The following is a 25,584-nucleotide window of genomic DNA, read 5'->3' on the forward strand; positions in this document are numbered from 1 at the left end:
TTTCAAAAACTGTAAGAGGTAAGAGTAGAATAATATAAAAGTACAGACACTTGGTATATTTACTTCTGTGATTCTTAAATTGTTCATTTTCAGATTACGCTTCATTTTTGCGCCTACTGCCTCATAGAGTAAATATATATATATATATATATATATATATATATATATATATATATATATATATATATATATATATATATATATATGCTAGATTCACTGTATGGACACGGGATCAGAAAACAATTTTATTTATAAACAGTAGCCGCATGTACCCTTAGGGTACCTATTTTTTTTTCGCAATATCTTCCTTCATATTCATCATAAGTGCGACCGGGCGAGGTTTGTTTTGCCTGCCAACACTTGTTATTGATGTTTTTCATTTTTAATAAAATGAATATTTTACTTAATAGACTACTGTATTTTACTCCAACCTTTACAAATGTGTGTAAATAAAATTGTTCAGCATTTCATTAAAGAAAAATGAAAAAGGGTTTTTTTTTTAATTTAACAAAAAGAATATTTAAGCTGATAGAGCAATAGGGAAAATAAATAATGCATTTTTTGGTCATAAAATTTTCTTCATGTAATATTTTTTCAAACATCTCATGGGAAAATTGAATCGTGAACCCAGTGTTATAACCTGGATCAAATCGTGAACTGGGTGAATTCCTAAGAACAATGCCTAAGAACGGGTAACACTACACACCCTGACTGAAATCTATACCCATTTGAGTGAAGTGTTTGAGATCTCACTCTTTATAAAAATTCAAAGAACAAATAAGCTGAAACACTCAGAGCACCTAGAAGAAAAAAAGTTGCACCTGCTTTGATTATGAACTTATTTGACATTCTGCAGCAGGGACATGCAAAACGTCTGCCACCATCGGTCATGAATTACACCTCATTTCCACTGGTTACAAATCATGCAATTCGTGCAAAGGTGCTATCTTTCCTTTAACAAGCTTGTGGAGAAACAAACAAACATACATTCTACCTCTAATGATTAAAAAAAAAAAAAAGTCACTCACAAGTCAGTATCAGACGATGCATCTTATTTCTTTACTTAAAATGTTCTTTGTTTCATGTTAGGTTTCACAATTTAAGAGCTCGACACAAATCAATATATTTAAAATTACAGACTATCCAGATAGATATTCCATCCATATGCCTTCCTCCAGTCCAAATATACACTTTATGGACGAAAGTATGTGGACACTTGACCATGACACCCATATGTGCTTTCTGGACATCCATTCCAAAGGCATGACATTAATATAGAGTTGCCCCATTCTTTCTTGTTACAACCATTTCCACTCTTCTAGGAAGGCTTTCCACTAGGAGGCCTGGAGTGCAGTCTGTTGCCCCTTTTCCACCAAAGCAGTTCCAGGGCTGGTTCGGGGCCAGTGCTTAGTTTGGAACCGGGTTTTCTGTTTCCACTGACAAAGAACTGGCTCTGGGGCCAGAAAAAACGGTTCCAGGCTAGCACCAACTCTCTGCTGGGCCAGAGGAAAGAACCGCTTACATCGGGGGGGAGTTGTTAAGACCAACAACAATAACAAGATCACGAAAGATCGCCATTTTTAAGCGATGAGAAGCAGCAGCTGTACAAACGCGAAGTCAGCCATTATTATTATTGTTGTTGCTGCTGCTGCTTCTTCCGTGTTGTTTTTGCTTCAATATTCACGCCAAGGTTTATGCAAACGTAGCGACGTAACTGACGTATACAGCGACGTAATGACGTGGCTCCCCTTAGCACCGCGAGCTATGGAAAAGCAAACTGGTTCTCAGCTGGCTCAGAAGTTGAACGAATTGTGAACCAGCACCGGCCCCGAACCAGCCCTGGAACTGATTTGGTGGAAAAGGGGTAACAGTTCCAATTTATCCCAAATGTCTTCAATGGATTTACAGTCAAGGCTCAGTGAAGGCCACCCAAGTTCTTCCAAACCAACCTCGCAAAACCATGTCCATGTCTGTATGAACTTCACAAGGGTATCGCCATGGTGGAACAGGTTTGGGTTCCTCAGTTCCAATAAAGGGAACTCATAACACTATAGTTTACAAAGACATTCTAGACCTCCAACTTTGAAGGAGGTCAGTTTATGAGGGTCCTGTTCAGGTGGCTTCATACTTTTGGCCATGTAGTGTATCAGTAATATAAACGCTCGCGTCAAAACTTCAGAAACTTTGAGCACCATAGCTAATGCAAACACACATTGGTGCATATTCAGAAACTAGTATGCACCAGTGGTTTGATATGCATTTGGTTCACATGATCTGAAAATTAGTTAATTCCTCTTCCAGAATTGAACTCATGTTCAACTCTGTCCAAACCACATTCCTGAAAAGTGTCAGTTATTGAAGCGTATTTCACTCGAGCAGGATCAGGAAGCTCTTGACAGCATTCACATGGAAAACCTGAGCAACCATATTTCCCATGACCAGTCTATAATGCTTCAGTTCTTCATTAGGCCATCTATATACTAGGAAAGCAAACATAATTGAATGCACAACTCTCACTGCTTCCATCTCCTTCAGTCGGAATAGCTCCTCTTGAGGAAATCACGTAGCGGGTCATTAAGCACTTTTGCTTAAAAGATCTGAAGGTGGGCCAGAGGAAATTTGAAATGTTAGCGGACTCTGTTTCTCGAAACGGAGGGTCGTGTTCTCGACCGATGAAAGAAAAAAATTCATCCCAATGTACTAGTATGTTCTGTATGGAGATAAAGGTTGGACGTTCATAACCTGATGATGATGAAGGATATCCTTCCTGGCAGTTCGAACCAATCTGGCCATTTTCCTCTGACCTCTCTTTTCAACAAGGTGTTTGTTTCCACCCACAGAACTGTCGCTCACTCAATGTTTTTTGTACTGTACCATTCTGTGTAAACTCTCGAGACTGTGTGAAAACCCCAGGATATCAGCAGTTTCTGAAATGCTGAAACCAACACCCATGCCACAGTGAAAAAGTCACACAGAAGTAAATGTTTAGAGGAGGAAGCTGTTCACTGAAGTGGCATGAAGGGACTCCAGGCTAGTCAAGTCAAGTTGAATTGTATCGCGCTTTTAACAGACATTATTGCAAAGCAGCTTTACAGAAAATTAAAGACTTTAAACTTACGAGCTAACTTTATCCCTAATACATGTATGATGAGCAAGCCTGTGCTGATGGCGGTGAGGAAAATCTCCCTCAGTCGACATGAGAAAGAAACCTTGAGAGGAACCAGACTCAAAAGGGAACCGATCCTTATCTGGGTGATGACAGATAACATGATTATAAATTACTCGCTTCTAAGCAATTCCAGCGTTATGGAATTGCTTAGAACTTGAACTCAAAATGGCAACAAATGACCCAGTGCATGTTTTATTGTCTCCCAGTATTTAAACAGGTGTTGCATATTTTAAGGCTGTACCATACTGGAGAAGTGATAGAACAAGAACAATTCCCATAGTACATCTAGGGCATGCCAGAAAATGCCAATAAAAGATGCGTTATGGATGTGACAGAAAAAGTATCACTTTTCTTGGGTGACTGTACATTTTTATCAAACTCTGTGAAATTGTAAACCTAATGTCGAAATCCATTTGATAGAGGGGTCCAAGGTGAATATTAAAAAATCGCTGTTTAAAATATTTTGTATTTCATGCAGAGTTTTGGAAGGAAAAGTCAGCGTTATGGATGTGACGAAATTCCGTTATGATGTGACGCGTCTGAAATAGACATGGCATATGTTTAGAAAATCAGCGATATAACCACCATAACGGGCGGCACGGTGGTGTAGTGGTTAGCGCTGTCGCCTCACAGCAAGAAGGTCCTGGGTTCGAGCCCCGGGGCCGGCGAGGGCCTTTCTGTGCGGAGTTTGCATGTTCTCCCCGTGTCCGCGTGGGTTTCCTCCGGGTGCTCCGGTTTCCCCCACAGTCCAAAGACATGCAGGTTAGGTTAACTGGTGACTCTAAATTGACCGTAGGTGTGAATGTGAGTGTGAATGGTTGTCTGTGTCTATGTGTCAGCCCTGTGATGACCTGGCGATTTGTCCAGGGTGTACCCCGCCTTTCGCCCATAGTCAGCTGGGATAGGCTCCAGCTTGCCTGCGACCCTGTAGAAGGATAAAGCGGCTTGAGATAATGAGATGAGATGAGATAACCACCATAACCCTTTGAAAAACTCTCTAAATATCAGCTAAAACTATCAAAGTTCTTAAATAATATTTAGGATGGCTATTGTTTTGCTGTTTTGTGGATTTTAGCATACATTTCTGTGGCTTGTGGCAATAATATAGAATTGTACATGATCAAAGTTGATTTTAGCTTGGGGTTTACATTATAAGAAAGAAAAGACTGAAGGCGAAGGGAACAATTCTTGTGACAAATTGGTTCAACTTATTCACATCTGTAAAACACAGGCCTAGGTGATATCTCTGGGAGTGGTTTTGATGTATTACATGTTGCTTTATTTTTGCATGGTGAGGTTGACATTTACATGGAATTGCCCTCCTATAACTCTGTCCTATATAGTCAAAGTACAACTGTGTAACCAAGAAATTCATAACTTTTTTTTTTTTTTTAATATTGACACCTTTCTGTTTTAGCCATCATTAACATTTCAGCAGTTTGTGTTACAGTAGCCCTTCTGGGGGGATTGGATCATACGGGCTAGCTTTCGTGCCCCATGTGAATCAATGAGCCTTCGACACCCATGACCCTGTCGCTGGTTCACCGGTTGTCCTTCCTTGGACCACTTTTGGTCCAACCACTGCATACCAGGAACACCGCACAAGATGTGCCATTTTGGAGACGCTCAGACCCAGTCATCTCACCATCACAATTTGGCCCTTGTCAAAGTCACTCAGATCCTTACATTTGCCCATTTTTCCTGCTTCCAACACATCAACTTCAAGAACGGATTGTTCTCTTGCTGAGTAATACAGAGGTGCTTGAAGGTTTGTGAACCCTTGAGAATTTTCTATATTTCTGCATAAATATGACCTAAAACATCATCAGATTTTCACACAAGTCCTAAAAGTAGATAGAGAGAACCCAGTTAAACAAATGAGACAAAAATATTATACTTGGTCATTTATTTATTGAGGAAAATGATCCAATATTACATATCTGTGAGTGGCAAAAGTATGTGAACCTTTGCTTTCAGTATCTGGTGTGACCCCCTTGTGCAGCAATAACTGCAACTAAATGTTTCCGGTAACTGTTGATCAGTCCTGCACACCGGCTTGGAGGAATTTTAGCCCATTCTTCCGTATAGAACAGCTTCAACTCTGGGATGTTGGTGGGTTTCCTCACATGAACTGCTCACTTCAGGTCCTTCCACAACATTTCAATTGGATTAAGGTCAGGACGTTGACTTGGCCATTCCAAACAACTTTATTCTTCTTTAACCATTCTTTGGTAGAATGACTTCTGTGCTTAGGGTCGTTGTCTTGCTGCATGACCCACCTTCTCTTGAGATTCAGTTCATGGACAGATGTCCTGACATTTTGCTTTAGAATTCGCTGGTATAATTCAGAATTCATTGTTCCATTAATGATGGCAAGCCGTCCTGGCCCAGATGCAGCAAAACAGGCCCAAACCATGATACTACCACCACCATGTTTCACAGATGGGATAAGGTTCTTATGCTGGAATGCAGTGTTTTCCTTTCTCCAAACATAACGCTTCTCATTTAAACCAAAAAGTTCTATTTTGGTCTCATCCAGCCACAAAACATTTTTCCAAGAGCCTTCTGGCTTGTCCGTGTGATCGTTAGCAAACTGCAGATGAGCAGCAATGTTCTTTTTGGAGAGCAGTGGCTTTCTCCTTGCAACCCTGCCATGCACACCATTGTTGTTCAGTGTTCTCCTGATCATGGACTCATGAACATTAGCCAATGTGAGAGAGGCCTTCAGTTGCTTAAAAGTTACCCTGGGATCCTTTGTGACCTCGCCGACTATTACACGCCTTGCCCTTGGTGAGCATCAGCAATGCTTTTTCTGAGGTCCTCAGAAATCTCCTTTGGTCGTGCCATGATACACTTCCACAAACATGTGCTGTGAAGATCAGACTTTGATAGATCCCTGTTCTTTAAATAAAACAGGGTGCCCACTCGCACCTGATTGTCATCCCATTGATTGAAAACACCGGACTCTAATTTCACCTTCAGATTAACTGCTAATCCTAGAGGTTCACATACTTTTGCCACTCACAGATATGTAATATCGGATCATTTTCCTCAATAAATAAATGACCAAGTATAATATTTTTGTCTCATTTGTTTAACTGGGTTCTCTTTATCTACTTTTAGGACTTGTGTGAAAATCTCATGATGTTTTCGGGCATATTTATGCAGAAATATAGGAAACTCTAAAGGGTTCACAAATTGTCAAGCACCACTGTAATGAGATAATCAAACGTTATTCACTTTACCTGCCAGTGTTTATAATGTTATAGCTGATTGGTGTGTGTATATAGCCTATAGCGTCCTTCTCATACAAAAGTTACGTTTATTATTATTTTTCTTTCATTGCTGGAAACATGAACTATCAAGTTAAATACAAGCCATGAGCATCACACTTGGCAGTTCTGCTCAGTAACAAGCTGCTTCGCAACCCTCATTGTTCCATGGTTTCCTATAAATATGCACACTTACAAATGTGTTAGATACACTTTCGATCATGTGCTCTTGGTGCTTGGTTGGAGTCACACCAACTGTGAAAAAGCTTCTCTGTAAAACAATTAAACCTCAACAAAATGTTTACTGCAACACCTTATAAGCTGACATGCAGAAGCGCTGTAACCCATTCTGTCACAAGTTCCTCACTTTTTGCAGAATGCGTCAGCAATCAAACTGAATTTAACCACCTCATGTTCGTCACTGCCTCTGTGGAAAAGTGGTTAACAGTTTATTTGGCACAATGTGGCTGTGAAAACGTGCCAAGGAAGAAAAAAGAAAAAGAAGGTTCAAGTTGGAACAGGTGCTGAGGGTTAAAAAGAAAACTAGTCATTTCCTCATTACATGTAATGTGTGTGTTTCTCTATAAAGACAGAAATGTGTGTCAGTTATTATAACCTTAGGCTTCTCCGAACAAGGAAAAACATTTTTATACAAAACTACAGCTTTTATTTCAAAATTAAGCTCTTAGTTTGGGATATATTTACCGTAGGTTCCTGCTTAGCATGAAATAGAAGCATGAGCAAGTGTCAACAAAAGGTCCCCACAATGACAGGAGTGTGTGTGTTAGATCTTAGAAAGTGGACTGAATAAAAATATAAATAGCAGGAAAAAGAAAGCACAAAATGCCCTCAGCTCCACCTAAAATCACTCAACACGTGCACAAGTTCATTCTCAGAGCTTTTTTTTGAAAACCATGTCGCCTTTTGGGAAATATTTAGCTTCAAAACAAAAACACTAAAATACACTCGAGGTAAATATTTACCTCACATATATTTATGTACCGGGGCGGCACGGTGCTGTAGTGGTTAGCGCTGTCGCCTCACAGCAAGAAGGTCCTGGGTTCGAGCCCCGGGGCCGGCGAGGGCCTTTCTGTGTGGAGTTTGCATGTTCTCCCCGTGTCCGCGTGGGTTTCCTCCGGGTGCTCCGGTTTCCCCCACAGTCCAAAGACATGCAGGTTAGGTTAACTGGTGACTCTAAATTGACCGTAGGTGTGAATGGTTGTCTGTGTCTATGTGTCAGCCCTGTGATGACCTGGTGACTTGTCCAGGGTGTACCCCGCCTTTCGCCCGTAGCCAGCTGGGATAGGCTCCAGCTTGCCTGCGACCCTGTAGAAAGATAAAGCGGCTAGAGATAATGAGATGAGATATTTATGTACCTCACATATATACCTGTTAGTTATTATAACCTTAGGCTTCTCCGAACAAGGAAAAATACATTTTTATACAAAACTACAGCTTTTATTTCAAAATTAAGCTCTGAGTTTGGGATACATTTAGGTTCCTGCTTAGCATGAAAGATGTATGAGCAAGTGTCAACAAAAGGTCCCCACAATGACAGGAGTGTGTGTGTGTGTGTGTTAGATCTTAGAAAGTGGACTGAATAAAAATATAAATAGCAGGAAAAAGAAAGAGGCGGCATGGCGGTGTAGTGGTTAGCGCTGTCGCCTCACAGCAAGAAGGTCCGGGTTCGAGCCCTGTGGCCGGCGAGGGCCTTTCTGTGCGGAGTTTGCATGTTCTCCCCGTGTCCACGTGGGTTTCCTCCGGGTGCTCCGGTTTCCCCCACAGTCCAAAGACATGCAGGTTAGGTTAACTGGTGACTCTAAATTGACCGTAGGTGTGAATGTGAGTGTGAATGGTTGTCTGTGTCTATGTGTCAGCCCTGTGATGACCTGGCGACTTGTCCAGGGTGTACCCCGCCTTTCGCCCGTAGTCAGCTGGGATAGGCTCCAGCTTGCCTGCGACCCTGTAGAACAGGATAAAGCGGCTAGAGATAATGAGATGAGATGAGACATATATACCTGTCAGTTATTATAACCTTAGGCTTCTCCGAACAAGGAAAAAAACATTTTTATACAAAACTACAGCTTTTATTTCAAAATTAAGCTCTCAGTTTGGGATACATTTACCGTAGGTTCCTGCTTAGCATGAAATAGAAGCATGAGCAAGTGTCAACAAAAGGTCCCCACAATGACAGGAGTGAGTGTGTGTGTGTGTGTGTGTGTTAGATAAAAATATAAATAGCAGGAAAAAGAAAGCACAAAATGCCCTCAGCTCCACCTAAAATCACTCAACACATGTGCACAAGTTCATTCTCAGAGCTTTTTTTTTTTTTTTTTGAAAACCATGTTGCCTTTTGGGAAATATTTAGCTTCAAAACAAAAACACTAAATACACTCGAGGTAAATATTTACCTCACATATGCAACAGCTCATGATGGACATTTTCAGGTTAGTATATATTTGAGCTTCTTTCCCAGAAAAACAACGAGTAATGAAAGACCTGAAGCACTGGACAGGTAAGAGAGCTGAGGAAGTTTGATCAAAGCCATGTTCTTACCTCAGTTCACTGGTCACCTCTTTAACGCCCTCATCCACTCAAACCCCCATGAAGAGCTCACACATCCACTCAAACCCCCATGAAGAGCTCACACTGTGTGTCTGGGGCCTGACTGCACTCTGCACTTCCACCTGCGAGCTCCGACACACTGCAGAGAGAAACTCTTCCGGCTTTAGAGTATCGAGGCGGCACCTTGTTCAGCCTCCTGTAGCTGCAGGCTAGAGTTCATGCCTACTGTAATCATTCTGGGTCAAGAGATAAAACACTCCTGTGCACTTCAAATGACTCACAACATCTGATCTAATGACTGGAAATCATCTCATTCAGTGAATGACACAAGTTTATCTCTGAGATAATTCAATTCTCTTTTATTTTCCGGCCAGTCTGTCTGGATCAGGAAAAATCACAGCGTGTAATTCTTTATTTTAGATTTTATATTAGACTTTTATTTTTTATATTGGATGTTGTATACTTGAGGAGTTGCACTGAAATTTCGTTGTCCAGCTGTGTAATGACAATCAATTTACAGTTACAGCATTTTAGGGCAAATTTGCATTTATGCATTGATTATGAGATTTTTAATTGAATACTTAGGCTTCAGTGACTGTATACACGGAATCAGACAAAGAGGGGGATCGCTTTTTTACAGTCTGGTGACCTCTAGTGGCCAACATGGGGTTTTGCACAGTTCTCATTATCTCTAGCCGCTTTATCCTGTTCTACAGGGTCGCAGGCAAGCTGGAGCCTATCCCAGCTGACTACGGGCGAAAGGCGGGGTACACCCTGGACAAGTCGCCAGGTCATCACAGGGCTGACACATAGACACAGACAACCATTCACACTCACATTCACACCTACGGTCAATTTAGAGTCACCTAACCTGCATGTCTTTGGACTGTGGGGGAAACCGGAGCACCCGGAGGAAACCCACGTGGACGCGGGGAGAACATGCAAACTCCACACAGAAAGGCCCTCGCCGGGCACGGGGCTCGAACCCGGACCTTCTTGCTGTGAGGCGACAGTACTAACCACTACACCATCGTGCCGCCCTTCTCTGTGTTTCTCTGTCTCTCATTCTGTCTCTCTCTCTTTCACACTGTGTGTGTGGGTTTTTTTTTGGTGGGTGCACTGTTGCAGCCAGGCTATTGAAAGCTATTTTTGCCCTTAAAACATTTCTACTTGTTTTTTTTTTTATTTCAATTTTGTTGGTTCTTTGATGACATTCAAGGTGGAAAATTATCTGACATGATTTAGCTTGGGGGTGGCACGGTGGAGTAGTGGTTAGCGCTGTCACCTCACAGCAAGAAGGTCCGGGTTCGAGCCCCATGGCCGGCGAGGGGCTTTCTGTGCGGAGTTTGCATGTTCTCCCCACGTCCACGTGGGTTTCCCCCACAGTCCAAAGACATGCAGGTTAGGTTAACTGGTGACTCTAAATTGACCGTAGGTGTGAATGTGAGTGTGAATGGTTGTCTGCGTCTATGTGTCAGCCCTGTGATGACCTGGCGACTTGTCCAGGGTGTACCCCGCCTTTCGCCCGTAGTCAGCTGGGATAGGCTCCAGCTTGCCTGCGACCCTGTAGAACAGGATAAAGCGGCTAATGAGATGAGAGACCACAAACCCCTGTAATTTTAACAGGGGCATGTAAACATGTATCCTTCTTAGTTATGTATCTAGTTAGTTGAGTTATTTATTCATTCCATCATTCTTCAGAGTTACAGTGGATCCAGAGCCAATCCCAGGAACACCAGACATAAGCTGGGAATTCACCATGGATGGAATGCCATTTCAATTGCAGGGCACCATGCACACACTCATTTACTCATTCAGTTGCATAGCTGAAATCCAGAGTATTTGGACAGCAGGATGAAACTAGAAAACCCAGAGGAATCCCAAGTGGACATGGGGAGAACAGACAATATTCCAAGCTCAGCATAAAATCAGGGACCCTGGAGAAGTGGAGTGGCAATGCTATCTGCTGCACCTCCATCCTGCTGTCTATTCGTTCATCTGCAAGTAGGATTGGTTACAGTAAATTGCTGATAGGTGTGAACGTGCGTGTATATTGCCCTGCAATAGTGTAGCAATCCAATCCCAGGGCAGCCATGGCCTAAAGGCGAGAGCTGCAGCTTTGGGATCAAAAGGTTGCTGGTTTGATTCCTTGGACTGGGTGGGGGGAGTGACTGAACAGCATGTCCCCCTTCTGCTACATCCATGGCTGAAGTGCCCTTAAGCAAGGCACCCAACCTTGTATTTACCATGTGTGTGTGTTTACAGCGCAGTGCTCTGAAGCAGTGAAATGTTTATCTGACAAATAAAGGCTTCTTCCAAGGTGAACTCCCCCTGCCTTGTTTGCACCTGAGATTCATAGAGTAGTCTCCATTTCCACAGTGATACTGAAAATGAATGAATTGGTATTGTCATTTTTAATTAGACTTTAGTCACATCAGCTTTCTTTGTGACAGCTAAACGCACTGAAGCACAAACTTACCCAAAAGGTTTCTTTTCCATACAAGGAACGTGCACAGAAATGTACAAATCTGCTTCACAATCCCACCTTTTATGTATTTATTGCACTTACAAAAGATAATATCTCAACAATTGAAGTATATAGCTCTCATTGCAAAGTCTACAGGGGACAGGTCATGGTATAACAGAACTGTACAATATGGTAGAAGCGAGAAAAAAACAAAAGGGGGGGGGGGGGGGGGGGTGGAGCCAGGAAGAAAAACTGAATAGGCTGATTCCATCACTGCTATATGAGACAGAATCAGCATCTTGAAAAACCGCTTTGCTCTCCTTTGCTATAAATGGATGAATAGCGAGATAAAAAGAACACATCTGAAAATGTAAGGCTGTGATGATGAATATGAGGTGGTCAAATAACTAACCTTCACCCAATTGTGCATACAGTGGTGCTTGAAAGTTTGTGAACCCTTTAGAATTTTCTAGATTTCTGCATAAATATGACCTAAAACATCATCAGATTTTCACACAAGTGCTAAAAGTAGATAAAGAGAACCCAGTTAAACAAATGAGACAAAAAATATTATACTTGGTCATTTATTTATTGAGGAAAATGATCCAATATTACATATCTGTGAGTGGCAAAAGTATGTGAACCTTTGCTTCAGTATCTGGTGTGACCCCCTTGTGCAGCAATAACTGCAACTAAACGTTTCTGGTAACTGTTGATCAGTCCTGCACACCGACTTGGGGGGAATTTTAGCCCATTCCTCCATACAGAACAACTTCAACTCTGGGATGTTGGTGGGTTTCCTCACATGAACTGCTTGCTTCAGGTCCTTCCACAACATTTCGATTGGATTAAGGTCAGGACTTTGACTTGGCCATTCCAAAACATTAACTTTATTCTTCTTTAACCATTCTTTGGTAGAACGACTTGTGTGCTTAGGGTCGTTGTCTTGCTGCATGACCCACCTTCTCTTGAGATTCAGTTCATGGACAGATGTCCTGACATTTTCCTTTAGAATTCACTGGTATAATTCAGAATTCATTGTTCCATCAATGATGGCAAGCCGTCCTGGCCCAGATGCAGCAAAACAGGCCCAAACCGTGATACTACCACCACCATGTTACACAGATGGGCTAAGGTTCTTAGGCTGGAAAGCAGTGTTTTCCTTACCCCAAACATAACACTTCTCATTTAAACCAAAAAGTTTTATTTTGGTCTCATCTGTCCACAAAACATTTTTCCAATAGCCTTCTGACTTGTCCACATGATCTTTAGTAAAGTGCAGCTGAGCAGCAATGTTCTTTTTAGAAAGCAGTGGCTTTCTCCTTGCAACCCTGCCATGCACACCATTGTTGTTCAGTGTTCTCCTGATGGTGGAGTCATGAACATTAGCCAATGTGAGAGAGGCCTTCAGTTGCTTAGAAGTTACCCTGGGATCCTTTGTGACCTCACCAACTATTGGCCTTGCTCTTGGAGTGATCTTTGTTGGTCGACCACCCCTGGGGAGGGTAACAATGGTCTTGAATTTCTTCCATTTGTACACAATCTGTGACTGTGGATTGGTGGAGTCCAAACTCTTTAGAGATGGTTTTGTAACCTTTTCCAGCCTGATGAGCATCAACAATGCTTTTTCTGAGGTCCTCAGAAATCCCCTTTGTTTGTGCCATGATACACTTCCACAAACATGTGTTGTGAAGATCAGACTTTGATAGATCCCTGTTCTTTAAATAAAACAGGGTGCCCACTCACACCTGATTGTCATCCCATTGATTGAAAACACCCGACTCTAATTTCACCTTCAAATTAACTGCTAATCCTAGAGGTTCACATACTTTTGCCACTCAGATTTGTAATGTCGTCCTCATTTTCCTCAATAAATAAATAAATAAATAAATAACCAAGTATAATATTTTTTGTCTCATTTGTTTAACTGGGTTCTCTTTGCCTACTTTTAGGACTTGTGTAAAAATCTGATGTTTTAGGTCATATTTATGCAGAAATCTAGAAAATTCTAAAGGGTTCGCAAACTTTCAAGCACCACTGAATTCCCACATTAACCCAGATCAAATCTCAGTGTCACCTCTGTCTGCAGAAAACGAACTGAATCACAGAAAACACAACATGATGAAAAAGAAAATCAATCAGTGAAATAATGGAGTGATTTTACAGACACCTGATCTCTTATGCAAATTGCTCAAGTTTTTTCTAGAAAACCACTCCCTTTGTGTGGGATTTGAGAGTAGTCGAGACAATCGTAAGACGATTAACAAATAAAAATCTGATCAATATGAATATTTACACCAGCATGACTAGAAAGTATTTACAACAAATTGTCCAGGTGTCACAAGAGCACTCGAAAGTGAGAAAAGCAACTAAACGGATGACGGGGAAACAGTGCATGAGTGACTAACCTTCTCCCCTACTATCACTATTCACAGGTCCTATTGGCATCGTGATGCAGAAAGACAAATGCCTTACATTTCCTACAAACCTTTTTATCTCACCACAAAACAAAAGCAACAGAATTAAGGAAGAAGGCTGGATACAACACTGTCTGATGTATTAAAAACCAGAAATCCAGTGATTGGTGTGTGTGTGTGTGTGAGAGAGAGTGAAATGTCATTTCAAGTCAAATGTAAGCATATCCAGCGTTAATCATTAGCAAAACATTGTAGCCTTAACATAAATTAACACAAGATAAAGTCTTTCCTGCTTTTTAAGACGTACAGTATAAGCAAAAACACATATCAGGGTCTTTCAAAACACTGAACTCTTTACATTTGCCCAAAGTCACTTCATTTGGTGATTTAATGAGATTGATGATCCTAACTAACAATTCAGACGAAGCTACAAGTTACAATCTTATAAACAATAATATTAATAAAAATACCATTTTTACTGTGTTTATGTTTATATATTATATATCGAATTGTACAAAAACGTCTCCCATAAGCAGAATACTATCAGTAGATCTGAGTCTTATCAGAAAACACTGGATAATATCAGAAAAGTAAAACAATACTAAAGGAAAGGAGTCAGAAAATAATATTTAGAAGGCTGTATTAAAGGCAGCTGATTATTTATTTCAGAGTTTGGTCTCCAACACTTCATTTGCTTCACTGAATTTTGCAGTATGACCAGATCCCATCTGTCTCGTCAGCGAAATTCAAAAAACATCTCCGTTTGACAGTCTTTGTCCTTTTCCAGTTCTTTAGGATACAGGGAACGGGAGATCGGACATCATCTTCCAGGCAACATTACAAGAGTTCAAATCAGACATGTATTGGAAGACGGTGACACATTAAGACATGACCTCATAGAAAAGAGAACTGGAAAAAATTCAATCAAGGGTCTTAAAGGGTCTGGTCCAGTTCCCTGATGCTTTTAGAGCTCGTGAAAAATAAAAGGATGGAGTGATATGGGATGGAGTGTGGGCTCGTGACACATCTGGAATATACTTTTTTTTTTTTTTTAAAGTGATCTGAGCTTAGTCAGTTGCCGTAACTGTTACGAAAAATAACATATATGCTTGTTAGAAATAACTCAATGTGACTGTCAACAATTTAAAACTGCAAACATAATATATAAATAAGGAACATGGTGTCAAACACATTGGAGTGAAAACAAAGAAGAAGTGGTTGCCTTTTTCTTGAATGCGACCTGTAACCTCATATTGTTCGTGTTGTCCTACTTCTGTGGATGTTTTTGCTTACGTCAAAACATGATTTTAAATATTTCAGGACTTGCACGTCGTCAATTTTCTTTAATGATGTAAACTGGTGAAAGCAGCTGTTCTCTCATTTCACTCTGCAACTGAACGGTCACATAGCACCTGTCGTCTTTTTTTTTTAAAGACAGCATTTTAACACGGTCCCCGAATCTCTCCATCCATTCAATCATCCTGCTTCAGTTCCCAAAATAATCTATGACTTTAAAACTAAAAAAGTATTAAATCACCTAGCCTCAGCACTTGACTGAAAATCAATGTGCATGGAAGCGATCACCAACACTGGTGCTCTCTTTAAGGAGAACAGTACAGAGAGCCTCCATCCCGTCTCCTGATCCCAGATGAAACTGCTTTACTGGATTTCCTCTACAGGTTTTCTCCTGGCTGGTACTGAGGCTCCGTGGAGGTAAAATAGTCCTCCAGGAAGCTTTGCAGGTATTCAAAAGTGGGGCGTTCTTCAGGTTCTTTCCTCCAACATGTAAGCATGAGCTCATGCAGTGATTCGGGGCACTCCGCCGGGCATGGCATCCTGTAGCCACGCTCTACCTGGTCCAGCACCTCACGGTTCACCATGCCTGTGCAGGACACAGAGGAAACTACTTCAAAAAAAGAAATATTCATGACTTAAAATGAAGGTTTGATGTGAACCCTTTTTTTCCCTGTTCAGCTTAAAAAAAATTATTCCTTTTCTTCTTGATTATTCAAATCATAAATATTTTCGCACATACACAATGCTTTCTTCAACCATTTCTGATCTGCATGGACAGTATCTCAGCCACAAGCCAAGTTATAGCATGTAAAGTCTGAAAAGAGCAAAATGTTCATTTCAAGAATCTATTGTGATTATGGTGCAGGAGCATCAGACATTTTAACAACTGGCGTCTTATTACTACAGGAATTGGATTGATTAGACAGATGTTTGTTTCACTGTCGCACATACGGTACACTCCCCGGCCACTTTAATAGGAACTTGTTCTTGAGCCTAAGATTCTTGTTCTTGGCTGCAGGAATGGAAACCAATGTGGTTGTCTGTTGCATGCCGAGATGCTTTTCTGCTTACCATGGTTGTAGAGAGTGATTATATGAGTTGCTATATCCTTCCTGGCAAAAAAGCTCGAACCAATCTGGCCGTTTTCCTCCGACCTCTCTCATCAACAAGGTGTTTGCTTCCACCCACAGAACTGTCGCTCACTCACTCACTCAGTGTTTTTTGTTTTTCGCACCATTTTGTATAAACTCTCGAGACTGTTGTGTGTGAAAACCCCAGGAGATCAGCAGTTTCTGAAATACTCAAACCAACACCCATGCCACAGTGAAAGAAAGTCACACTTTTGTATATAATCAAAATTTCGTATTTGATTATAAAAATACCTTTAAAGCACTGAATGGTCTCGCGCCACAGTACCTGAGCGAACTTTTGGTCCTTTATGACCCACGACGCCTACTTAGATCAAAAGGTGCAGGCTATCTGCTGGTACAGTACCTCGTATAGTGAAGGCTACACCAGGGGGCAGAGCCTTTTCTTACAAAGCCCCACAGTTATGGAACAGCCTTCCAAGTAGTGTTTGGAAATCGGACACAGTCTCAGCGTTTAAGTCTAGGCTGAAAACGTATGTTTAGTCAAACTTTTTGTTAATGGTGTTTGAGGTAAAGGAGTAGATCTGGAGGATCCTCAGACAGAGTGTTTTGTTAAACTGGGATGTATGGATGCCGTCAGTCCCCCACTCGCTTGCTCACTCGAGTTTGTTGACAGTATAGTGGCTGCTGCTTTATGTCCCGGGGCTCCCTCATGCCCGTGTTACCTTCTGGCTCTCCCCTTTTAGTTATGCTGTCATAGTTAGTTTTACTAACACCTTCTGCGCGCTTCGGCAGCGCACTGATATCTGAGCTCCGTATCAATGCGCTGTTGAAGCGCGCAGAAGGTGTTAGTACGCCTGTCATTATAGTGCGGACTTTCCATAGCATAGAAAATCGCTACGTTTCAATTTGTGTAACTGAACTTGTTTCACATCACTGGTCATATAAACCTATGTAAACAGGAAAAACGTGGAAGAGTTTGGTCGCATCTAACTACAGCCCCAAAAAATACCATTCGCCATACTGAGCCTAGCTACATCGCTAACAGGAGTGACAGCGTGTCTGACTGCGTCTGACTGACTGGGAGGTCGCGCAAAGCTCGGACAGGTACGGAGCAGCTCGTCTCAATTCAGATAAGAGCATATTTCATTATGGAAGTACGGTGGACTGTTCCTTTAAAGTCATTCAAATTCTGTAAAGCTGCTTTGCGACAATATCTACTGTTAAAAGTGCGATAGAAATAAACTTGACTTGACGTTAAAGAACAATGATTTTAGCCACTGTTACATGATCTTTATTTTGTACTCAAACCTTGTGTGTCCGTTTTAACTGAAAAGGAGCAGCTGATTAATTGGGTTTTATTCAAAAAACCTTTAGAACTATATTGCTAAAAAAAAAACCCACACACAACATCATTAAAAAAAGGAATTTATGGATTAAATGTGAGAAATTTCTACCTCCATTCAAATTCTCTTTCAGACGTAATTCATAAACAGTCTATGATCCCAACTCAGGTCCTACTGCCAAAACACAGCATTCATTAATCATAGGAAATGATAGAACTCATTCAGAAGTGTGTACCTGGATATGGCACCCTGCCTTTAGTGGCTAGCTCAGTGAGTAAAACCCCAAATGACCAGACATCAGATTTGATGGTGAAGCGACCATATAGAGCAGCTTCTGGTGCAGTCCACTTTATAGGAAACTTAGCCCCTGTGTATACAGATGAAGAAGTGAGTTATGGATAGCTGGTGCGAGATAAATGAGAGAGAGGAAACACAGTGCTCGAGCTGTCTCACTCACCCTGCCTCGCAGTGTATTCGTTGTCCTCTATGAGGCGAGCGAGACCGAAATCAGCCACCTTACACACCAGGTTCTCTCCCACCAGGATGTTGGCAGCCCTGAGGTCCCGGTGGACATAGTTCATTCTCTCTACATATGCCATGCCAGAGGCGATCTGAGGACAAAACAACAAACAGCACACTGAAAACACTGCAGCGCATAGCGTCCTAAAATCAGTCTGAAGAAGCACTGTGGTTTTATACCAGGTTATTTATATAATCCAGTTACTGGGTTGAGTTAGTTGGGTCATTTAGGCCTGTTTCCCTATAACAGCAGAGACTGCCATTCGAACCCAGAGTTTTGTTTACTTCTGGAATGCATTTGGGCCAGTTTTGCTGAAACGTCGCTGGATGAAACACAAAGTCGATGACAATTCTCACTTGAGAAACGAGCAGAAATGACACGGCTGATAGAAAAATCCATTATTACCTTATTGCGAAGTTTATCCGATATATTTTTTGGATTTAACACATGGCATATAAGGATAGGAAAGAACAGATGCCTCAGAAGAATATTTAACGTCTTTTGGTCTAACACTATCTCCAACATCAAGTTACACAGAACATCATCTACCAAACCCATCACCGAAGAAGTGCAGAAATGCCGTTTGGACACATGCTGCACATGCCACCCATGTCAATACAGACAGTAGCTGTCAGATGGACTCCTGATGGCCAGAGAAACCAAGGCAGGCTCAAGGAAATTTGGAGGAGGACAGTTGAGGGAGAAAGGATGGACCTGGGGCCACCTGGAATGATGGGCTCCAGATCAAGCACGGAGGGTTTTGGTGGAGGCCTCACGCTCTATTACGGGTGACGAGGACTAATAAGGATACGTAAAAATAAATATAAATGAAAATAAGGAGATGGATAGGCACCATCAACTAGTTAATGTTGAATTCCAGAATGGCTAATTAGGAAAAACAGGAAAATTACCCTTGGGCTCTGGGTTGGTTCTGCAATAAATGTAAAGTTAGTGTTATAACTTTAATGACTTGTTGCAGCGGAGGCTACAGGCAGCTTTTTTTGGCAGGTAATTTGTCACCTGATTCCAGACTGGTCACATGACACTAGCATTGTAGTCAAGTCACTAAAGCTCGAGTCCGAGTCCAGTCTCGAGTCCCCAGTGTTCAAGTCCGAGTTAAGTCCAAGTCATTAAAAAAAATTTCGAGTTGAGTCCAAGTCAAGTCCAACACTCCAATTGCACCATTTGACAGTGGCTGTTTTAGCGCCATTAACATTAGTTTGTTCCTGAACATGATGCATGAACAGTGTTGGGCACGTTACTTTCAAAAAGTAATTAGTTATAGTTACTAGTTACTTTTCCCAACGGAGTTACTTTGTCATAAAAGTAACTAATTACCAGGGAAAGTAATTATTCCGTTACATTTTGTTCCCCCTCAAAAAAAATCAAATTCAATTAGTGTAATCATAATAAAAGTGAATGTTAAATGTGTTTAATGACTGAAATGGACACTTAACAGAACCAATTAGTAATGTTATCTACACTAGATTAATATTTTTGTGGGACAAATGTGAGATAAGACATCTATCAAATTTAATATATTTTTGTAGTTATTAAAATTATGTTACTAATTACTGGCCACTGACGAGGACAAACGCTTTGTTCCTTGACATAATGTGCATTGCACGTAAACACTCTTGCCTTTTATTTCAAGTAATGAAAAGTAATGGCTGTATTTCCAATGTGAAAGCGCAGTGCTGGGCTGACCGCTCGCCATCGCTCTGTCTTCTGATTGAAAGAGTGCGCAGTAGTGCAGTAGGCGTGGCCTACCTACGTATGTTGTCCAAATCTACTCTGATTGGCTTACTGTGCCGTTGTCTCGTGTCTCCCCACCCCACACTAAAGCAGAGTAAAGAAAGGCTGAACGAGCAGCGTGCCAGATGAGAACAGCTTTAATAAAGTAACGCATAGTATTTTATTGTAAGTAATGGGAACGGCGTTATAACGATGTAAAAAGTAATTAGTTAGATTACTAGTTACTAAAAAAAGTAACACCGTTAGTAACGCCGTTTATTTCTAACGCCGTTATTCCCATCGCTGTGCATGAACAGGTGAATGTGCTTCTCTTTATCAGGGAGTGTGAAGTATTCTGTCAGAGATGGTTGGAAGATGGATGTAAGTGCAGAAGGTGTGTTTATTAATACAAGTGAAGACAGGTAAACAATCCAGAATGGCAGGCAAAATCGTAAAACAGGCAGTAGGTCCAGCGAGGCACAAACAGGCTATCGTAGACTCAGCAGAATCAAAGATGAGAAACAGGAAATCAGAAAACCAAACAAGGAAATAAGGCTCGGTAATGTGTCAGCAACGCAACTCAATACTTCGCAAAGTAAGTGTGTTTTCACAGTTTTTATACAGGTGCGCTGATTGCACCTTAATCCTGTGCAGGTGCAAGTCATTTACAGCGCGCACGCGAGAGTCCACTTGGCACACACGCTGTCTGGAGCGCGCCAGAGTGTCTATCTGATGCATGCGCCAAGGCACGCAGGTGTAACACTCTTGCACGAAATTAGTATACAATTAATGTAGATATAAATATCTTATGGCAAATTATTATGGCATGCTACAAAAAAAAAAAAAAAAAACAGTCCTTGTCTCCAATTTACGAGTCTGAATGCAGTTAATGCACAAGTCCGAGTCATCAGTGCTCAAGTCCAAGTCGAGTCACGTGTCCCTAAAATTAAGGCGCAAGTCGGACTCGAGTCAGAGTCCTGGACTTGAGTACTACAAGCCTGCATGACACACGTACAGGTTTACTGTTAGACCAGACAGCAGTCATCGTCTTCAATCAGCAGAAAAAGAAAAGGGGGAGCAGAAAAGGCCAGATTAAAGAAGAGAAAGGCATTAGAGGAAGATGGACGTAAACACACCAAACTAACTGACTTGTTTGCATCAACAAACTCAAGTCTTTCAAAGGTAAAGGAAAAACAATGCAAGGTTGAATATTTTGTGCATCCAGATCATCTTATCTGTGGTTCACAAGCATTTTAAAGAGGTTTATTTGAGATTTTTTGAATCCGAGCTAGAGGTCATACCAATAAATAAATAAATAAATAAATAAATACACCACAATATGGTATGAAGTGAGGCTGTGGGCTAACTGTAATAACTAGGTTCATGCAGCCAATCAGCAACAGTCATGTCATATAACTACATATGACGCACCCACGTAGTTTTGAGCTCCAGTGAGCTAATATATTCCATCCCATTTTGATGACGTTTCTGTAATACATCACCAGTAGGCGTGTTACAAAATCAGTTGCACATGTAACAAATGTGAACGAAGTGAATTATTTACTCGAACATTATATTTCCTCTAAAATACGTTTGGAAGACAAAGTAGAAACCCTGTACTTTACTTTTACAACCCCGATTCCAAAAAAGTTGGGACAAAGTACAAATTGTAAATAAAAACAGAATGCAATAATTTACAAATCTCAAAAACTGATATTGTATTCACAATAGAACATAGACACCATATCAAATGTCGAAAGTGAGACATTTTGAAATTTCACGCCAAATATTGGCTCATGTGAAATTTCATGACAGCAACACATCTCAAAAAAGTTGGGACAGGGGCAATAAGAGGCTGGAAAAATTAAAGGTACAAAAAAGGAACAGCTGGAGGACCAAATTGCAACTCATTAGGTCAATTGGCAATAGGTCATTAACATGACTGGGTATAAAAAGAGCATCTTGGAGTGGCAGTGGCTCTCAGAAGTAAAGATGGGAAGAGGATCACCAATCCCCCTAATTCTGCGCCGACAAATAGTGGAGCAATATCAGAAAGGAGTTCGACAGTGTAAAATTGCAAAGAGTTTGAACATATCATCTACAGTGCATATCATCATCAAAAGATTCAGAGAATCTGGAAGAATCTCTGTGCGTAAGGGTCAAGGCCGGAAAACCATACTGGGTGCCCGTCATCTTCGGGCCCTTAGACGGCACTGCATCACATACAGGCATGCTTCTGTATTGGAAATCACAAAATGGGCTCAGGAATATTTCCAGAGAACATTATCTGTGAACACAATTCACCGTGCCATCCGCCGTTGCCAGCTAAAACTCTATAGTTCAAAGAAGAAGCCGTATCTAAACATGATCCAGAAGCGCAGACATCTTCTCTGGGCCAAGGCTTATTTAAAATGGACTGTGGCAAAGTGGAAAACTGTTCCGTGGTCAGACGAATCAAAATTTGAAGTTCTTTATGGAAATCAGGGGCGCCGTGTCATTCGGGCTAAAGAGGAGAAGGACGACCCAAGTTGTTATCAGCGCTCAGTTCAGAAGCCTGCATCTCTGATGGTATGGGGTTGCATTAGTGCGTGTGGCATGGGCAGCTTACACATCTGGAAAGACACCATCAATGCTGAAAGGTATATCCAGGTTCTAGAGCAACATATGCTCCCATCCAGACGACGTCTCTTTCAGGGAAGACCTTGCATTTTCCAACATGACAATGCCAAACCACATACTGCATCAATTACAGCATCATGGCTGCGTAGAAGAAGGGTCCGGGTACTGAACTGGCCAGCCTGCAGTCCAGATCTTTCGCCCATAGAAAACATTTGGCGCATCATAAAATGGAAGATACGACAAAAAAGACCCAAGACAGTTGAGCAACTAGAATCCTACATTAGACAAGAATGGGTTAACATTCCTATCCCTAAACTTGAGCAACTTGTCTCCTCAGTCCCCAGACGTTTACAGACTGTTGTAAAGAGAAAAGGGGATGTCTCACAGTGGTAAACATGGCCTTGTCCCAACTTTTTTGAGATATGTGTTGTTGTCATGAAATTTAAATTCACCTAATTTTTCTCTTTAAATGATACATTTTCTCAGTTTAAACATTTGATATGTCATCTATGTTCTATTCTGAATAAAATATGGAATTTTGAAACTTCCACATCATTGCATTCTGTTTTTATTTACAATTTGTACTTTGTCCCAACTTTTTTGGAATCGGGGTTGTACATACAGAAACTTTTCAATTTTAACTTGACATTCATCAGCTGAGTTCATTCATTGTTCACTATTTAAACTATTTGTAAACTTATATGTATTCATTTATGTTTTTGTTTGCATATTCTTGGGTTTCAGTCACGTGACTTTTCTTAGCGATTTCACTTCCGGTAAAACAGCTGGTGGTCAAGCAAACCAAAACGGCTGCCGTAGTACAAACAACTAGCGGTAACTTATCAGAGTACGCTCGTAATCTAGAAGCCACTGCTGGCTTTAGATATATTCAGAAGATTGCTATGTGCAATGGAATCGACCCCGACAGTCTGGGAAAGAAGGATTTGTCATATGATCTCGAAAACTACCCTTCAGTCGAGTTCCCCGACATCTCAAACTATCTGGTGTTGCAGACGTCCTTCTACACCGCAAAACAGATGAAAGCGTGGAAGAGTATGGAGGCTTACGACTTTTTTGTATGTGGCTGGGTAAAGGACCTCGCTATCAAGTCGCTGCCGAATGAATCCTGTATTGTTTTTGCCTGTGTATGTGTAAACAAAGAACAGTTTGCTTGATTTTCACTTGTGTTGGCCCTTATCCCTCAGGTAAATCATTCACAAAGATCATCAGAAACCCCTTTAAAGACCCGGATCTTAGTTAAACAAGACGGAGAAGTGATCACGGCGCATTGTAACTGTACGGCTGGGTAAGAATTTTGTCGCGACCTTCATGCATATGGACTTTGTGAGGAGGAAACAAAGAAACAGCTGGGGACTTTAGCGCTTCGTGACAAAAAAAAAAAAAAGGACCGTAAAATAGCAACACATAGCAAGAAAAGTACTTGGAAAACACTCCCTGTGAGGGAGATACAAACCTTTTACAAAGTGATCACTGCAAACTCGAGCATGCTTCGACTCGGCGCCCTTCAATTTCAGTGAGAGGTTCAGAAGCCACCTTTCTCGACATCTTTTTGTGAAATCCTGTTTGTTCACCCTTTTTTATTAGTTCACGGAGAACCCTGAAGAAACTTGCATCAGTTTCACGGTTTGATCGATTCAAACAACCAAAAACAACGCAAGCGTAAGGCATTTTTTATGCGAGCAATGCACCTTCTCCGTACAAACGCTTTGTCAACCGAGCTTTGGTAGACCACCAGCTAAAGTTTTGAATAACTAATGAGGCGGATGTGACGTCAAGTGAAACCCAAGAATATTTATGTGTTGTACTTGGTGCCTTCTGAGCAATATTTTTGAAAATCAATAGTTAAAGAGAGTTTAAGCTGTGGATTTGGGACTGTGGACATCTCAAGTGAGCATGTGAGCTGCATCTAGGGGCCACATGCATGGGTCAGGGTCATAGGTCATGCATTAGATAACATTCCTGGGCTGAAAATCAGTCCCACATCGGCCCTGTTAACTCTAGTCTGTTTTCTTACTCCATGCTGCAATTTAGCTATTTATTGGTAGCTAGTACAGTCACTTGAATTTACACGAGTTTGGTACCAAAAGTGATCGATTGACTGGTTGTGTATTTGGGATTCGGTCACCTGTGAGGCCATGTCTACAAGCTGAGGTAACCGCAACATCTTCCCCATCTCACCTTTCAAGAAGTCAAGCAGGCTACCTGTGTGTGGAGAAATCAGAAAATGACAGGTTTTATACACCATACAAACACATTTTAAAGTGCATATCCTGGACCGATTTCGTGTTGTTGTTTTTTTTATATGAAAGTATGTCCCTTTACACACTCATCCAGAAGGGTAATTTTGCACAAGGCCATCTGTCTACAGCTGAAAAAAATTAAATAACACAACGCGTCTGGAAAAATCCCAAGGGAGTCTGGAGCCAGATTCGTGACGTTATCTGCGGAAGCGCCAGCAGGCTGCGCGAGCTTTGCACGGTTTCAGTGCACAGCCTGTGTAGACCAAGTGCTCCCATTTCTCTCTCATTGTCCGGTCTTTTGGAAAACGATGAGTACTAATCCCATCATGATTGGTGTTGCTACACCCTCCTACGATACACCTGTTAACCATTTTAATAATTACGCGATAACGTTGAAGAAATTTACCAGGTCGTTTTCTCAGAAACAAACCAACGCTGATGTAGGATTCAGAAGGAGGCGTCCCACAGATGACGTCACAAAAATCAGTGTTTGCCGGGAAATTCAAATGCCAAGTTTTTTCAGAGGCGGACCAATTCGCCTCAAATGGCTTGATTTCAACTGAATTTTTCTGCTATTGCGCAAGGTAAAAAAATTGCAGAGAATGCAGAATGTTACAGATATTTGACCAAAGTTTAATATAAAATAGGAGAATTACATTGATCTTGCTCCTGAATTTACCCGTGATATGCACTTTAACATGTCAGATTTTTGGTGGGTGTGGTCCAATTGGGTGCGTGTTTACATTACGTCTGTCTATGTAGCACCTATTAATTCATAGGAAACAAAAGAAAAAGAATGGTGTGTGCAAGAATAACAGTGCTATGCATTT

The 25,584-nt window shown here is 41.3% G+C and overlaps 2 protein-coding genes across 10 annotated transcripts in view; both read right to left on the bottom strand.

The window, feature by feature from the left end:
* mical1 (microtubule associated monooxygenase, calponin and LIM domain containing 1) overlaps positions 1 to 9,159 on the bottom strand; it is a 98,306-nt gene extending 89,147 nt beyond the window's left edge. For all 3 annotated transcript variants that reach the window (XM_060937365.1, XM_060937363.1, XM_060937366.1), the window contains exon 1: positions 8,998 to 9,159. The gene's annotated coding sequence lies outside the window, so the exon portion shown is untranslated. The remainder of the gene's footprint in view (positions 1 to 8,997) is intronic.
* Positions 9,160 to 14,532: 5,373 nt separating this feature from the next.
* The window catches only part of src (v-src avian sarcoma (Schmidt-Ruppin A-2) viral oncogene homolog), a 409,402-nt gene continuing 398,350 nt past the window's right edge, over positions 14,533 to 25,584 (bottom strand). For all 7 annotated transcript variants that reach the window (XM_060937380.1, XM_060937381.1, XM_060937373.1 and 4 more), the window contains 4 exons: positions 24,640 to 24,716; positions 18,078 to 18,231; positions 17,856 to 17,987; positions 14,533 to 15,772 (listed from right to left, as the gene is read on the bottom strand). In XM_060937380.1, the coding sequence (XP_060793363.1) occupies positions 15,564 to 15,772; positions 17,856 to 17,987; positions 18,078 to 18,231; positions 24,640 to 24,716 (572 nt within the window). In that variant the 3' untranslated portion in view covers positions 14,533 to 15,563. The remainder of the gene's footprint in view (positions 15,773 to 17,855; positions 17,988 to 18,077; positions 18,232 to 24,639; positions 24,717 to 25,584) is intronic.

This window comes from Neoarius graeffei, chromosome 13, assembly GCF_027579695.1.
Source record: "Neoarius graeffei isolate fNeoGra1 chromosome 13, fNeoGra1.pri, whole genome shotgun sequence".
In the NCBI taxonomy this organism is placed as follows: domain Eukaryota; kingdom Metazoa; phylum Chordata; class Actinopteri; order Siluriformes; family Ariidae; genus Neoarius; species Neoarius graeffei.